Consider the following 16228-nt stretch of genomic DNA (forward strand, 5'->3'; position numbering starts at 1 on the left):
TGTTCTAGGGATTACCTGATTTCCTGATTGTTACTTACCAAGTCCTGAAGTCCCTATCTTTGTATAGGTTTCTTCTATGTTCTTTATTCTACTAAACTCTATTTTCCTACTATGCCTTCTATTCTAAGCATATTCAGTATGTTGATTTACTATAATTTTATAGGTAGATGAATGCAAGCAGTACATTATGTAAAAGTTAGTTCAAGTCTAATAAGACAGCCGAACAAAAACATAGGATGCTGGATGATTTAACTATAATACAAAGATTGAAATATCAAAATCATAAAAGTTTTGTTCATAAATAAAAGGTTTTAGCAGTACAAATTCAATAAATTTAATAGAATGTAACAAAATTATATACTTAGATAGTTTTACATCTTACAATACTTATATGATATAATACAAAATACATTTTAACATTTAATTAGATGCAAGCAAAACATTTTTTAAATTTTCACAAATAGGTTCACCCATTAGGAAATTAGGAATGATTGATCCGTGTAACTTTAGTTTTCAGAATTTTTTTGTTTCATTCCCAGATAATATCCTGAAACATATTTCAATTAGAGACATAAACAAATTATTATTTTATTATTTTAAAGCAGGGGTCAGAAACCTTTTTGAGGGCAAGGGCCAAAAAATATACATACAATTTTTCATGGTCCACAATTTGAATATAAGTACGTATAATATAGGTATATAGGTATACCTTATTTGATTTTAAACTTAAATGTATAGTCATATAAAATTTAGTTTAGTTAAGTTCATAACTGTTAGGTTTATTAACTTAACAAGGTATCTACAAACAACATTTTAATCCGCAGTTTCCAGTCCATACTATTATTATCTTATTTCATGATTTTTATACAAATTATAAATTTTACTCACAAGTCACATAAAATTTCAATGAAGCCACATGCGGCCCACAGTTTTCCCAACCCCTGTTATAAAGGACTGTATATGTACTGTACTTAAGTCAAAATATATGCTAAATATTTGGTATATTTAACACTATTTTGGCAGTTATTGGCTATTGGAAAAGTCCTTTATTTAAGGGAAATCATTACTGATGAATAAAATGTTAAAATGCTGTATAATTCATCGAAACCTAAATCAAACATTTTTTTAATTATTTCAGAAATGATTATTATTGTTTGTTGTAAATTTAAGTATACGTATGCCATATAGCACGAAGAATTTATTAATTTAATGGTTCATAGAATTTAATGGACCAATTACGGGACACTAAATTATACTTGAGGGATTATTAGTTAGCTCACTATTGATTCGTTAAAAATTTACTGATTGTTCATGTAACCCGGCATTAGACAATTATAATAGAATAAAACAATGGTAAATAAAAGTACTATAGAATAACTCTTTTTTCTAGACTAGCTTAACATTATTTTTTTTAAGAAATTGGCCACACCTGTTTTTTGTGCTCCAGTAGCCCTAGTTCCTAGAAATTCTCCAGACCCCCCCCCCCCCCCCATCATATTGAAAATTCCTGAGAAACCACTAAGCTATTGTCTATTTTTACCACAAACCTATTCATACTGTTTTATGGGTATTGACCCAAATGTTAATAACAATGATAATATAATATGATAATGATATGAATATACTAATATAATAAAATTTGATGTTTATGGTAAAAAAAAAAATTCAGCATACAAACCAGTATGAAATCCACTCATATAATATGACATCAGCATTGATGTGAGAGCTTCCCTCTCAGTCTTAGGTAAATTTTTTATACTGTCTGGCGGTGGTGGGGGTGGTGGGAAAAGGACTTCTGTATTCTTAAGACAAATAAAAAAAAAACATTTAAGTCACTTATTAATTATAACATATTATTTTTTTTTTATTGTTTTTTTTTTTTTTATTGACATGTATTTAGAATTTATTGATTTTTTTAAAAAAAATTTTAAAAGCCATGTTCTGTTCTGTGTGGCATTGCACCCATATATGTTGTCTTACACATTCAAACATACCAAATTTTCATTCAACAGTTTCAATAGTGTGCTGGTAGTTTTAATATTAGAATGAATTGACCTATTAACAAACTTTTAGGTAAGAGCATTAACTGTGTTCTCTCGTTGGTTTTTTACAATATTTTAATTTTTAAGTGAGTTATGAGTATGAAAAATATCAATATTTAAACTTTAAAACTAAAATATAATAAAAAAACCAACGAGAGAACACAGATATGTTCTTACCTAAAAGTTTGATAATAGGTCAATTCACTCTAATATCAAAACTAACAGCACACTATTGAAACTGGTGAACGAAAATTTGTTATGTCGTACATGTGAAAGACGGATACAACATATGTGGGTACGATGTCGTCTTAAGAGGATATCAGGGCACCATTTGTTTTCTCTCTCTGACCCATGCGGTCTCACCCAACATAGCAAATTATATGTTTAGCAGAATCAACCCTGTGTTGTTATTTTTAATATTAGAGTAAATTCACTTATTATCAAACTTTGATCTAAAAACATTACCCATGTCCCTGCATTAGCTTTTTTTTAATATTTTAATTTTTATACAATTTATAAGCATTTTTAAATTGTAATAATTTACACGCTCATACCTTACATAAAAAATAAAATATCATAAAATAGCGAATGTAGAGATACAGGTAATGTTATTAACTTAAAGTTTGATAATAAGTTTTATTCATTCTAATATTAAAAGTAATAACATAATGTTGATTATGCTGAACATAAATTTGTTATGTTGCACATGGGTTCAGAGACAAATAGTGCGCTGACATCCTCTAAATTAAAATAGATAGAAAACATTTTTAATGTAAATTTTTAGAAGGATTTACAAATTATTTAATTAAATATATTATACCTCATATCTATTTGTTGATTCAGTTTGATGATTCTTATTAGCATTAACCTGGAAAAGTTATAAAAATGTATTACACAGTGATATAAAATTATTTTTTCCTCAATCAATATTAAAAAATTTTAAAATGTCCCGTGGCATTATTAAGTTATTATAATTGAAGACATTTTAATTTAATTTGGCTAATATTGAACAATGAGAATTGATTTTTTTCTTTCTAATGTATAAATAATGATTTATAATAAAACACCACATCATGTGCAAGACAAGGGTCTAATAATAAAATAAAAAAAGATATTTACTGAATAACTTAAAAAATCAACAATATAGCATTAGCGTACCAGCATACAATTTATATATATTTAATATATCTCTATAATATATGGGTTAAACATTTGAATATAACATATTATATTTATATATTTGTAAAAAATGTTATTGAAACCTATTGAACTTACTTTTTTCTTTAGTTTGTCTTTCACAATGGATTCACTGCTTTCCTAAAATGAGCATCAACATATTAAGCAATTATACAATAAAATATTAAAATAAAATATTGTGTTTAATACATATTAAGATAATCAACTTTAATACTCAGTGTTTGTCTTTTTTTTCAATAATAAATAGATATTATAATAGAAATTATTACAGTTTTAAATTAACTTAATTCAAAATATAATGACAAATATACCCATTAGAACATTAGTGAAACAAATGTGTTCTTTATTTGAATATGAAATAATTAAAGTTTCATTTAGATTTTAATATAGTTTTGATGTATAACACAAGAAAACAAATAAGTCAAAACTACTAGGTATAACGGTATAAAAAAAATACTGTATATAAACAAATTTCATACATTAACGGAAATGTCATATAAATTATCAGGTATATACCTATTTAATTAATATATTCAAATAAAAATAATTACTCCATTGTTTAAACACAGCTCGGACATTGAATCAATAGGAGGTAGTTTCGCCTTGGCCTTCTTCTTCACTTTTTCATACTGTTTGTCATAACTATTGATGAGATCTGAATCATCAACGTCGTCCACCTTTAAATTCCCAAAAATATAAATTACAACCACTACACAGTATTTAAGCATTTCAAATCACTTACCGAATTTCTGTTAAAAATTTGAGTATATTGGCTATCAGACATGTTTAAGTTTAAAATGCAACAGTGGTTATTTTCCGACGTGAAAGTATTTGATTTCTCGTCCTGCCCTGTGATTGGTCGAATTATTGATAAGAAAAATATTGATAAAGTATTGAAAAACCCGCGTAATTTATAATATAGTCTTCAAACATTTTAATCCCAGATTACAGATAATAAAACTCATAATTTTATATTAATTTTCAAACAATTTATCTATAATACAAAAATTATAATATTTCAAGTATATCCTACTGATCAAAAATACAAAACTAAAAGTTTTTTTTTATTGTTTAAATAGCTTAAGAAAACATTATTAATTGATGTTTCACATCTGGCAGGCGTCCCGCGACGGCCATTGTTTTTTTATTATAAAAAACTAATATTTTGTATCAATAATAACGATGGAATAATATAATTATTTATTCATAGCTAATATGTAGGTATTTTTCATAATATTATAAATTTATTTATTTATTATTATATTGTATAATAGGAAAATTTCAAATTTTATTATTTTTTTAAAAAACATTTTTGTTAAAAAAGTGTTGGCTCTGCTAAAAGAACTTAAAAGCTTTATGCTAAGAGAAACCTTAATTTGATGTTAGTGAAAATTTAAAAAAAGTCGAGCGTATAATTTCACAATATTTTTTATAAGCACCTGAGGATAGATTTTGACAAAATTTGTCAATATCACAAAAATTTACAAACCGTTTTGATTTAGATATTCATAAAAAAATGCCTATGTATATTTAATATTTAAAAATTTAAAATAAGATCCACCATTAGCTGTCCTACATTTAATAACACATAAAAGTTAACCTGAGACTCAAATTAATTTTATTATGCGCGTTAATTATTAAAAGTTAAAACATTGGATACTCGCCCATAAATTAAAAACATATTGTTTTTGTTTGTTAATTTTTTTGTTTTGTTGTAACTTAAAAACTAATAACTTTATTGTAGAAACATTTTCACTAACATTGTATTTTATAGTTTTCTATACATGATACAATTTTTTAAATATTTTGATTCGTTTTGAGCTATTTATAGAAAATCAATTTTTTTTGTAGTTTTTTTCAATAGATATCAATTTAATACAATGTTCCTCATAACTTGTTATATAATAGCAGTTGAGAAATATTAATGATACATATAGGCAAGGTATATTTTTATAAGTATTTAAGCTTCAAATGTTGACAAAAATTATCAAAATATTGAAAATTTGCAAATCATTTTGTAGTTAAAAAATGTTCAATTTTTATAGCTAAGAATTTAAAATTTATAGCAGTGGTTCTCATAAATATTGTATTTCTATTGTAGTCATCAAAAAATCTAAAAAATACCTATATATAACCTACGAATAGTTTTAGATTCTGAGCGAAGCGATGAATGTATTGATTTTACAATGATGTTATTTTTTTTTTTAAATTTTTTTTTTGTGTCTGTTATCACCTTTTACGACAGTAAAAGTGCTTTGATTTTCTTCAACAGTAACTTTTCTGATAAGAAATTGAATCGATTTTGGTTTTTGGTGTAACTCTAAAACAAATGACTGTAGGTACATGAAATTTTGACTGAATGTTTATATTAGCATTTTCTATACACGATAAAATTGTATTTGTTAGGTAAAATAGCGTGGAAATTTAATGCGAGGCTCTTGATATATTGTTACAATAGCAATTAAAAAATATTAAAAATACATAGGCACAATATTTTTTTATAAGCATTTAAAGTTCAAATTTTGACAACATTTATCAAATTTAAAATATAATAATTATTTTGTAGTTAATAATTTATAAAATGTTCAACTTTTGTAGCTAAGGATTGAAAATTTAAAACAAGATTCCACGTAAATAAGTAAATATATAAATTACTTTATTCACAATAATATCATCAAATATACTTAGTAATATCATAGGCTGACTGACCGTTTTCGCTCAGAATCGTTTTTCTTATACAATGATATTATATCATTGAATTCAAATTTAACACCATCCATTACAGTGACCCACTTGTAACCTACTGTACAGCAGAGTGACATCCACTTACCCACCTTTTTTTATTATAGATATTTGAACTAATTTTGACGAAATTAGATACCAATATTTAAACATTTTAAATGAAAAATAACGATTTTATTTATTTAGTTGGAATTTAAAAAAATAATTCGAGGCCCATGGTTACTTGTCTGCCACTTGAAACTTTTAAAGTATATTATTATATTTTAAAATGCAATTTTTTTTCTGTAAACTTTATAATTTATACTAGGTACTAGCTAGGTATATAGTACCAAACTACTAATGCCAAATAATAAAATAAATCAGGTACTTTAATCATATACTTTTAATATTACAGGCTGACTGACGATCTTCGCTTTCAGAATCTTTTTTTCGTATTTACACATTGATTTAATGTCATTGAATTCAAATCACATCCATTGTATAGAGTCACAACTACTGTACAGCAAAGCGTTACCCTCTTGCCCACTTTTTTTTTTTATCTAAAAGAAGATTTCTTACAGGTTACAGGCTGCATTGAACTCCGATTTTTTTTATTTCAAAAAATGTATAAAATAATTTGAAAAAAAAACTTAAACTTGTCTTATTTTTAAAGACATTTTATTATAAAGTTTGAGATTAAAATATTTAAAAATGGAGTTCAATGTGGACACTAGCCCAGAGCCAATTGTGAAATTGCAGGTTCAATTAAAGCATTGCATGTATACATATTGCATGTATATGTACACTGTTTACAGTTTTTCACCATGATTGATTAAAATCGTTTTTGAGGAATCAACAAGGAAATGTTAGATTGTCAGGACTTACTTTGATGACTTATCGACTTATTGACTTAGATGTTAAATTCGTAGTAAGATAACATTAAAATATATAAATAACACTGTCAATATTTTTTATAAAAGAATCAAAAAAATAATTTTACTTAATAATTATAAAATTAAATTGCGGAGTTTTTATTTGCACTGTATATGTCATAATTATAACCACCCAGCTCCCTAAAAAAATTATGGCTATGTTAGTCGTGCTATGCTTGACTAGTGATAACTGATAAATTGACCCATAGTGAAAATAATTCGTATATACGCCACTGTCACTCTCTATCAGATTTTTTTTTTAAAAAAATGATCAAATTTGGTTGATCCTCCAGGAGTACAGGACAGGATAATAATTATTCCCGTAAGGCGTAAAGTGTATTTTTGTTGAGAAAATTACATTTGCTCTTAACTTAAAATAACCCGTTGGTCTACACCACGAATTAAGATATAAATTAAGGTATATCTTAATTTCGTGGTCCACACCCTATTATAGTATTACATACTATCACAACACATTTTAGGTTCTGATCAAAGCAAATTATATTAATATTAAAAATATTCAAAACTTGATTGTGCATCTCATGGCAATTAATTCACAATCAAACAAATACAAATAATCAAACATGTACTTGTGAACCGAATCTTGTGATTTATTAAGCATTTTATTATTGTAAATATTCGTCAATATTTAAAACTAAATTACGAGGCAGTGGCGCAGTGCAACAAAGCTTATCAAAGCAACAACATAGGTATCCGAAATAACAACACTTTAACGAAATATTACACAGCACATTACACCGTAGGTAACTTACACATAATATTTGGCAATATAAAACATACGGTCCATGTGGCTTAGATTATATCACGAACTAAGATAATATGGACTGGTGGCGACATGATGGGCGGGTGGTAGTGGTGCGGTCATGTTTTAAAACGTAGTTTCCGTAGAGAGGGAAATCTTGCAACCGAAGCCATCGTAGGGTTATTTTCATGAACTACCAAGTATCAACTATTCAATTTACTGTGAACACATTCCGTTCGTTTGCTGGTCGGCGGGCGCGCGCCGTGCAGTGGGTTGTATTCTTCTTTGTTATCTATTATTTTTACCTAATATATTCCCTCGTAAATTCGTAAATAATAATATAAATATTAAATCGTGTTTATTATTAATTATTAGTATGAGTTCATGCTAAACGCTAATACCTATACGGCTATAATACAATCTACTTAATAATATACAGTTATATATATAAATGATTGTAACATTATTTATCAAAAAATTTTATTTTAACTGTTATATGCCCAGACAGTTTTTCAGTCAGGCCGTTTTAGCCCGGTGTACACTGGGTGTCTGGGCGTCTTGCGCTTGAAAGTGGCCGTGGGTACTTGATTCTTGTGCAAGCATGTACAATTTTAACTTATTGTAAGATGTAAGATGTAACACTTTAAGAGAACAGTTAGTGAATCGTGAATGTTTTGACTGTGTATATAACTATTTAATTAAAAAATATTTTTAATTTTTATACGCTGATCAGCAATGTTTCAATAAGAAATCGATAATCTGTGGCTTACAATTTCAAACCATTTTAATATGTTGTATTTATTTAAATAATTTGAAAGAGTGTCAATACTTTCAAATAGATAGCGTTTCAGTCACTAAATTTCTCCCACTACAGAAATACCGTTGAATAACTTGACCGCAAATATTAACACCGTCGCCAGTCCATACTATCTTAGTTCATGGATTATATAAAAAAATAGTACCTAAAATACTTTAATAGCAATAATATTATCATAAAATATACTTAGCATAGGTAATCACATCCAGGGACGGCACCAGAAACATCCGACAGGGAGAGAGGGTGTATTATCATAGACGCAAATTGGGGGGCTAAGTTCCCCCCCCCCAAAAAAAAAGCCTAGGACATTAAATTTTAAAATGCTATATTGCAATGGTCTGCTTGCCTTTAGTATATTCAGCCCCCCCCCCCCCCCAAGGCAAAAGTTGAAATTGCGCCTATGGGTGTCCTACAAAATTTTGCTGACAAAATATTAAATTAACCGATTTCATAAAAACTATCATTAATGACGAATACCTAACCTAATTCTAAAATAACTTTTTGCCGTAAATCAAATACCTACATAATATTTTTTTTTTGAGCTTGAGCCCGGCATCTAAGGCCATTAGCTATTTATTTTTGTTTGTTTGTAGTTTTTTTTTGGTAGGGGTGGAACACGTGTGTGTTTGTTTTGGCAGAATTTTTGATTTGGGCACCCGTAGGTAGGTATATGCCATGCCCGGGTGGTGGATGGCGGCACTTGTTCTCCGGACATCGTGACTTGCTCGAAGAAAAATGTCGCCCATGGCCGAGGTATCGAACCGGCGTCGGTGTGTGTCGCAGGCGACGCCTTAGTTCGCTTGGCCTCTTCGTCCCCCGATAAACATTTTTATTTTTGCATTTAGTAGTTGTCAACAATTTTCTTTTCAAAATAATTAGGTAGGTACATTTCAAATACCTACCTAATATATTATATGAGATTACCAAATGTTGATTTGATAATTATTGGGTATTTTATAGTTTAACTTCTACTTGGTCTTATAAAGTTGTTTTAAATATTGTAATTATCTACAATATTAGAATATTGTTTGTTGTGAATTTCGATTCCGTTCAATAATAATAACAATAATAATAATAATAATAATAATTAATAAATTCGATAGTAGTTGATGATCCATCCGAAACGTGTTAAAAAACTTGGCGAAGGTTAGTGTTATGCCGTGTACGACTACGACGCCGCGGTGGTGTAGCGCCGTCGTGCGAGGTTAAAGTGGTTAAACACATTACACAATACACATACAAAATACAAATACATACCAATAACAATATTATAATATAGTAATATACGCTGAATAACAAACCGGCTCCCGGCCGCCGGTCCACGAATTCGACGCCCCGCGGCGGAGGTACGCGCGGGGGGCTGATTGTCCGTTAATCGTACAAAGCACGCGGGAAAGGAAACCTATTATTTTATACCGATGGACGGGACAAACAAGCCAAACGGACAAACAAACCAGCCTCTCATGGAACGTAAACACGACAGATTTGAAAAATTCACCAATAGCGTGCGCCGGCGCGGCGTCATCGTCATTGTTTACCACCGGGTCCGACCGTTTTCATGATAATCCGATCAGTTGAGAATTTGAGATTCCCTCGTTTTCGGGTTTTACGTGTTTTGAGTGTTTTTACTTTTTGCCCGTCCGTGTGGTTCCGTGGCCGTTCGCGCAGTACTTACATAATTGACGAAACATTTTTCTACTTTGGACGCACAGTTGAACAGGTAAGATCCGATTACGTTGTTACCGGCGACGAAATTCGTTTCCCGTCTTCTCGGTTCGCCGATTTTTTATAAATACCACACAACCAAAACGGTAAACCGCTCGCCAAGCGTTTTTTTTTCTAGGGAGGGGAAGGAATTTTTGTCGTCGTTTTTTTAAATTCTCTATCGTCACGAGGCTTTCCCCGTTGTTGGAGGTCTCCCGGAGTCTGTAAATTGAGGGTTTCGTTATTTTCGATTTGGCAACAAGGCAATGTCGCCGCCGCCGCCGCCGAAAATACCTACGCGGTGAATTTTTTTACACCCCCCGTTTACAATTTGCATTTTGCACTAGTTACCACTTGTGGTGTTGCGCTATAATATTGTGACCGTCGTACGTGTTCTGATTTTTCTTATAGTTTTTGACACTTCCTGCTTTGCATTTATTGTGGGTGAGTATGTTATCAACTAGGTACCCACCTAAAAAAAATGTGTGGTTATTTGACAGTCGTGTCGTACGACAAGTGACAACCATAATAATAATCTGTCGCAAAGATTATTACGTTAATATTTCTATAATCTTGTATTCTTTTACTGGTATGTTATCGATAACTGCATGGCTTAACTAATTAAGCCATGGGAAAATGTTTGTTCTGTAACATTAGGATAATGTTTGTATTAAATTATACAACATAAAAATAAATAAATCATTTTTATTTTCTATTTTTAAGATTGCCATGTTAACCAGAAGATCAAGGAAAGAAGGGATCGCTTCACCGAGCGATGCTGAAACAACGTCAAGAGCTAAAAGATCAGCAACACCATCTAAATCTAAAAAACCGGCCACTCGTCGTAGCAAAAGTAAATCTGTAGAGAGAAGAATAAGAACTCGATCCAGATCGGCTAATAAGACTATTAATGGTCCTCGAGTGGTTCTAGAACGTTATAACCCTAAAACAGAAGTTCCAGTTGTCAAAAAGAAAGAAATCAAAAGTAAAATTGTTAAACTTTGTGGTACCTTCTATTTATCAATATAATATAATTTTGACTTATAGATAAAAAGGCTGTTGAACTTGTTGATTCAAAATCAAGAAAGAGTCCAACACCTGTAAAAGAAGTTAACTCAATAATTAGTCCTGCTACCCGCAATATAAGTGACAATGTATGTATTTCATTCACAAATTATATAGATTGATAAAATGTTGAAAATATTAATTTAAATTTAAATATTTGATGTTCTTAATCAGTTGAATTGAAATAGAATTTTTTTCATGGTTATACATTAGTAGGTATACTGTATGTTACTAAATTATGTAGTAAGTGCAGATTTTTAGGTTCTTAAAAGTTTAAAATATGGTTCTAATATGTTCTTAAAAAACCTTAAAATATTCTCTTAATCCTTAAACTGGTAAAATATGTTTCTTATTTACTTCAAATAAATTAAAAATCTTTAAACCAGTTACAATAGAAATATATTATAATGTATAATATACTGGACAATTCTTTTATCATAGAACACTTTGTATTTCAAAAAGTATAAATTTAATGTTTTTGGAGAAAAAAAAATGTTACTGGTTTTTGGTTAGGTTGTAATATATAGTATAGTGAATTTAGGTAGTTATAACTTCTTTTTCGCATTCACACGTGTCCTTTTGCCGTTTAAACTGGTAGAGAGTGGGGATGCTTAGCAGGGTTTTTTTATAAATATTATGATTATTTTAATTTTAATATGCTGTGCGTGGGTAATTTCCTTTTGACCCTCCTCTCAGTGTATGAAAATAACACTAACCAAAGGTAAAATTGCTTTTCTTTAATATATGATTCAACTATTTTGTATAGTGAATTTTAATTGTTATTATTTTAGAGTTATCTTATATTTTTTTTTAAATTTGTTTAAAGATATCTGTAACATCATCATCTCAAAGATCACGATTGGATTACAATGAAGAATCTGATGATGAAATTAAATTGTCAAATAATATAACAAGCAAGACTTATCCTGTAGAATTTGGAGGATTGTTTGGCCATATTGTATTGACCACATTATTACCAATATTGGTTATCCTTGCCAAAATTGCTATAAAAACTGTAATTAAAATATTTAAATTTTATAGTTTTTATTGATCTTAATCATGATGTTTTTTTCAGAAAGGGAATTTAATACCTTTTCCTCGTGGTTATTTAAGACTAGCAAACTATTATGATCAAGATGTGTTTATATGGACTGCTGCTATTGTGTTTCTTCAATTGTTAATATCACTTGTACCTTTAGCAAAAAAATCTAAATCATTAACAAGACTACCACTTGGTGATGATTTTAATTTCATCTACTACAGGTTTTCAGGTTAGTTACTTAAGTATAATATGTTTGATTAATGTTAATTGTAAATGTTTTCATTTTAGGATTTTTCAATTTAGTTATAGCTGGTTTGATTATTTGGGCTATGGATTATTACAAGTGCCCGATAAATTTTGTTTTAGAAATAGTGACTAAAAAGACTGTACCTCATATTGTAGCATCAGTTTTATACACATTTATTATTTCGATAATTTTGTTTATAAAAGCTAAGTACATAAATCAAATTAACAATAGTTCTTTTAATTTTGTACAAAAATTGTTTATTGGAACGACAATTAACCCTACATTAGGGCCTATTAATATCAAATTGGCTTTTTGTAGATATTCAACATTAATGACTGTAAGTTTAACTAAAAAATAAAATATTTTTATTGTGTCTAATTCCCCCAATTATTACGTTTTTTGCAGATTTTATTCAATTACCTTGTGATTATGGACTCTCTTAAAAATCCTGTTAATATTCATCTGTATTTTGTTGCTGGACTTCAAATATTCCATGCGATAGATAAACTGATTTTTGAGTTCAATTTATTGTCTTCGTTTTATTTACAAAATGAAAAAGATGGATATTGGACTATTATTCAACAATTTTTACAACCGATTATCAATTTTGTACCCATTCAAATTTTACTTACGAATAATTTGTAAGTTAAGTGTAATATTTACTTAAATTCACATTCATTAATCATCATATATTTTGTTTGTTTTTAGACCTGTTAATTATATCATTTTGAGTATTTCATCATTTATCTTTTTATTTGGCTATATCTGTCAACGTTATAGTGATTTTACTAAATACCAGTATGAAAGAAACTTGACATTTGTCTATAAGCCTTTGTGTAAGTAATACATTTTATTTTTATAAATATTTGTTTTCTTATAATTAACCACCATTTTGTTTATAGATGTGAGAACTATTGTACATGGTCTTTGGTCATACGTGAGGTATCCTAATTACATAGGGACCATACTTGTACATTTAGCCTTAGTCTTGCCAATATTTGAACCTAACCTTGGCAGCTTACAAGCATCTTGGCCTGTACTTTTGTATCCTTTGTATTACATAGTTACTTTGTCCTACCAATGTGTGCGTATTTCTACCCACTACCGTTTCCAGTATGGTAATAGTTGGGATTGTCAATATATAGCAAAATGGAATTTAATACCAAAAATATATTGAATTTATTTTAATAGAAATAAGTCATATTATTGGCGATAAGCTAATTATCTGTAACGGGGAACTAGTAAAATAATATGTAAATTATACACAGCGTCCCCGTTACACCTTATGACTTTTAATCGCTAATAATGTCTTTAAATTTGTGTTAGATTTTAAGTTACTTTAATTTGTTTTTATTTGTATACTTGATTTATATATATTTCTTACTAATTGAGGAATTTTCAAATTTTAATTTTAATTCCATTTATTAATGTTAAAAATTAAATTATCTAACTACGAATAATATTTATATTGTGATTATTATTCCATGTTTTTAATAAAATTACTTTCAAAATAATGTAAGTTAATAATAATGCCATATTGATAATGTACAAAAAAATGTTTTAATTACATTTAAAGTATGCGTTAATTTATTAATTAAAATTTTACTATTTTATGTGTATAAGTAAGAAGTTAACTGCTAAGTAGAAAATATTGCTGAATAATGTACATAATAGAATGTTAATTTTGTACAAGAATTATAGAACATGTTTAAAAAGGTCAATTTTAATTTCATGACTTGAAGCCTGTATAGTTTAATGCCTACTGTGTTTTAAAAGGTCATCTAAACCAAAAATTGACTTTTTTTTATCAAATTGTATGTATCTTAAATTATCTGGATTATAATCAACAGTATATTATAAATTATTGGTTTTAGATCATTGTAATACTACTTAATATATTTTTATGTTTACAATATAATAGATTTTTTTTTTATAGTAATTTAAAATGTAATTAGTGTTACATTGTTGTAAATAATTTTTTTTTTTATATTAAATTACCTTAATTATAAATATTTTGTAAATAAAGAGATAATACTGTATTACTAACGCAAAGTTAATTCAATTAAACTTAGAAATGATAATTAGGTACCAAGCATAGGCGCAACTAAAATCAAAATTCTGGGGAGCCCACCTTAAAGAACTATAAATTTAAATTAACCCATAGGTGGCTTATATCTAAATCAATAAGGAATATTTTTAGTTGCGTCACTGGTACCAAGGTTATTTTTAATAATCTCTGAGATACAATTTGTTTGTCATAACATATTACATACATAAAAATCAGTTGAAACTTGAAAAAGGTGGATAAGTGGATGTCGCTCTGCTGTACAGTAGGTTACAAGTGGGTCATTGTAATGGATGGTGTTGAATTTAAATTCAATGATATAATATCATTGTATAAGAAAAACGATTCTGAGCGAAAACGGTCAGTCAGCCTATGATATTACCAAGTATATTTGATGATATTATTGTGAATAAAGTAATTTATATATAACCTATTTACGTGGGGCCTTTTTTAAATTTTCAATCCTTAGCCATAAAAGTTAAACATTTTATACATTTTTAACCACAAAATAATTAATAAATTATAAATTTGAACTTTAAATGCATATAAAAAAAAATTGTGACTGTATTTTTAATATTTTTCAACTGCTATTAGAACGATATATCAGGAGCCTTATATTAAATTTTCACGCTTTTTTATCCAACAAATAAAAATGTATTGATATTTATAGAAAAAAAAACAAAAAAAATTGAAAACTGACAATGCCCGTAAACAGCTCAAAAAGAATCAAAATATTTTCAAAATTGTATGGTGTATAGAAAATGTTAATATAAACATTCAGTGAAATTTTCAAGTAGCTACAGTCATTCGTTTTTTAATTACAATAAAATAAGAAAATTGTTACATGAGAAATCGAGTAAATATCAAATATTTCTTGTAGACATTTTTTTTTTGATAAAGGTAGACAAACTTATGAGTAATCTTATATTACATTTTAAAATCTTAGATTTAAAAAGAAAAATTTTTATGAATTCTCAACTCAAAATAATTTGCTAATTTTCCCGTATTTTGTCAAAGTTTGAACTTTAAATGCTTATAAATAAAAACCTTGACTAAGAGTTTTTTATTTTTTTCATCTGTCTTTGAAACAATAACTTAGGAGCCTTTTATTAAATTTTCAAGCTTTTTTACTCAACAGATAAAATTTTATTGATATTTATAGAAAAAAAAACTAAAAAAATTGAAAACTGACAATGTCCGTAAACAGCTCAAAAAGAGTCAAAATATTTTCAAAATTGTATGGTCTATAGAAAATGCTTATATAAACATTCAGTCAAAATGTCATGTCCCTACGGTCATTTGTTTAAGAATTACACCAAACACCAAAATCGATTTTCTCGAAAACAGATTTTGCGTAAAAATTCCCGTTTTTCCTTAATTTTTCTTTTGTTTTTCACGTTGCTTTTGAAAACTACTGGGAAATTTTTACTTTTGACCCCCCAAAGTACCAACCAGAAGAACTACTAAGAAGTTGAAGATAATCCAAGCATTTTTATTGTCCTAAAAGGTAATGACAGACGCAAAAATAAAAAATAAAAAAAAAACACTTCATTGTAAAATCAATACATTCATCACTTCGCTCAGAATCTAAATTGTATACCAATCTACTTGTAGAGAACCTTAGTCAGTGTTT

General features: G+C 28.1%; 2 protein-coding genes across 4 annotated transcripts; one reads left to right on the top strand and one right to left on the bottom strand.

The window, feature by feature from the left end:
• Positions 1-274: 274 nt before the first annotated feature.
• LOC132952197 (uncharacterized) lies at positions 275-9867 on the bottom strand. 2 transcript variants are annotated; one of them, XM_061024399.1, is made up of 7 exons: positions 9730-9867; positions 3982-4088; positions 3791-3916; positions 3318-3359; positions 2863-2910; positions 1679-1802; positions 275-547 (listed from the first exon to the last, which is right to left on the bottom strand). In XM_061024399.1, the coding sequence occupies exons 2-7, from the start codon at positions 4021-4023 to the stop codon at positions 507-509; spliced, it is 423 nt and encodes a 140-aa protein (XP_060880382.1). In that variant the 5' UTR covers positions 4024-4088; positions 9730-9867; the 3' UTR covers positions 275-506. The 2 variants fall into 2 exon arrangements, with proteins under 2 accessions (XP_060880382.1, XP_060880381.1); XM_061024398.1 differs by lacking the exon at positions 9730-9867 and adding an exon at positions 7666-7808.
• A 70-nt stretch (positions 9868-9937) lies between these two features.
• On the top strand, positions 9938-14576 carry LOC132952192 (delta(14)-sterol reductase LBR). 2 transcript variants are annotated; one of them, XM_061024390.1, is made up of 9 exons: positions 9938-10192; positions 10900-11161; positions 11224-11330; positions 12068-12256; positions 12317-12512; positions 12572-12867; positions 12936-13171; positions 13239-13366; positions 13433-14576. In XM_061024390.1, exons 1-9 carry the CDS (start codon positions 10031-10033, stop codon positions 13705-13707), a joined length of 1851 nt encoding a protein of 616 aa, XP_060880373.1. In that variant the 5' UTR covers positions 9938-10030; the 3' UTR covers positions 13708-14576. The 2 variants fall into 2 exon arrangements, with proteins under 2 accessions (XP_060880373.1, XP_060880374.1); XM_061024391.1 differs by lacking the exon at positions 9938-10192 and adding an exon at positions 10399-10620.
• Positions 14577-16228: the final 1652 nt, after the last annotated feature.

Source organism: Metopolophium dirhodum, chromosome 9 (assembly GCF_019925205.1).
Source record: "Metopolophium dirhodum isolate CAU chromosome 9, ASM1992520v1, whole genome shotgun sequence".
NCBI lineage: Eukaryota > Metazoa > Arthropoda > Insecta > Hemiptera > Aphididae > Metopolophium > Metopolophium dirhodum.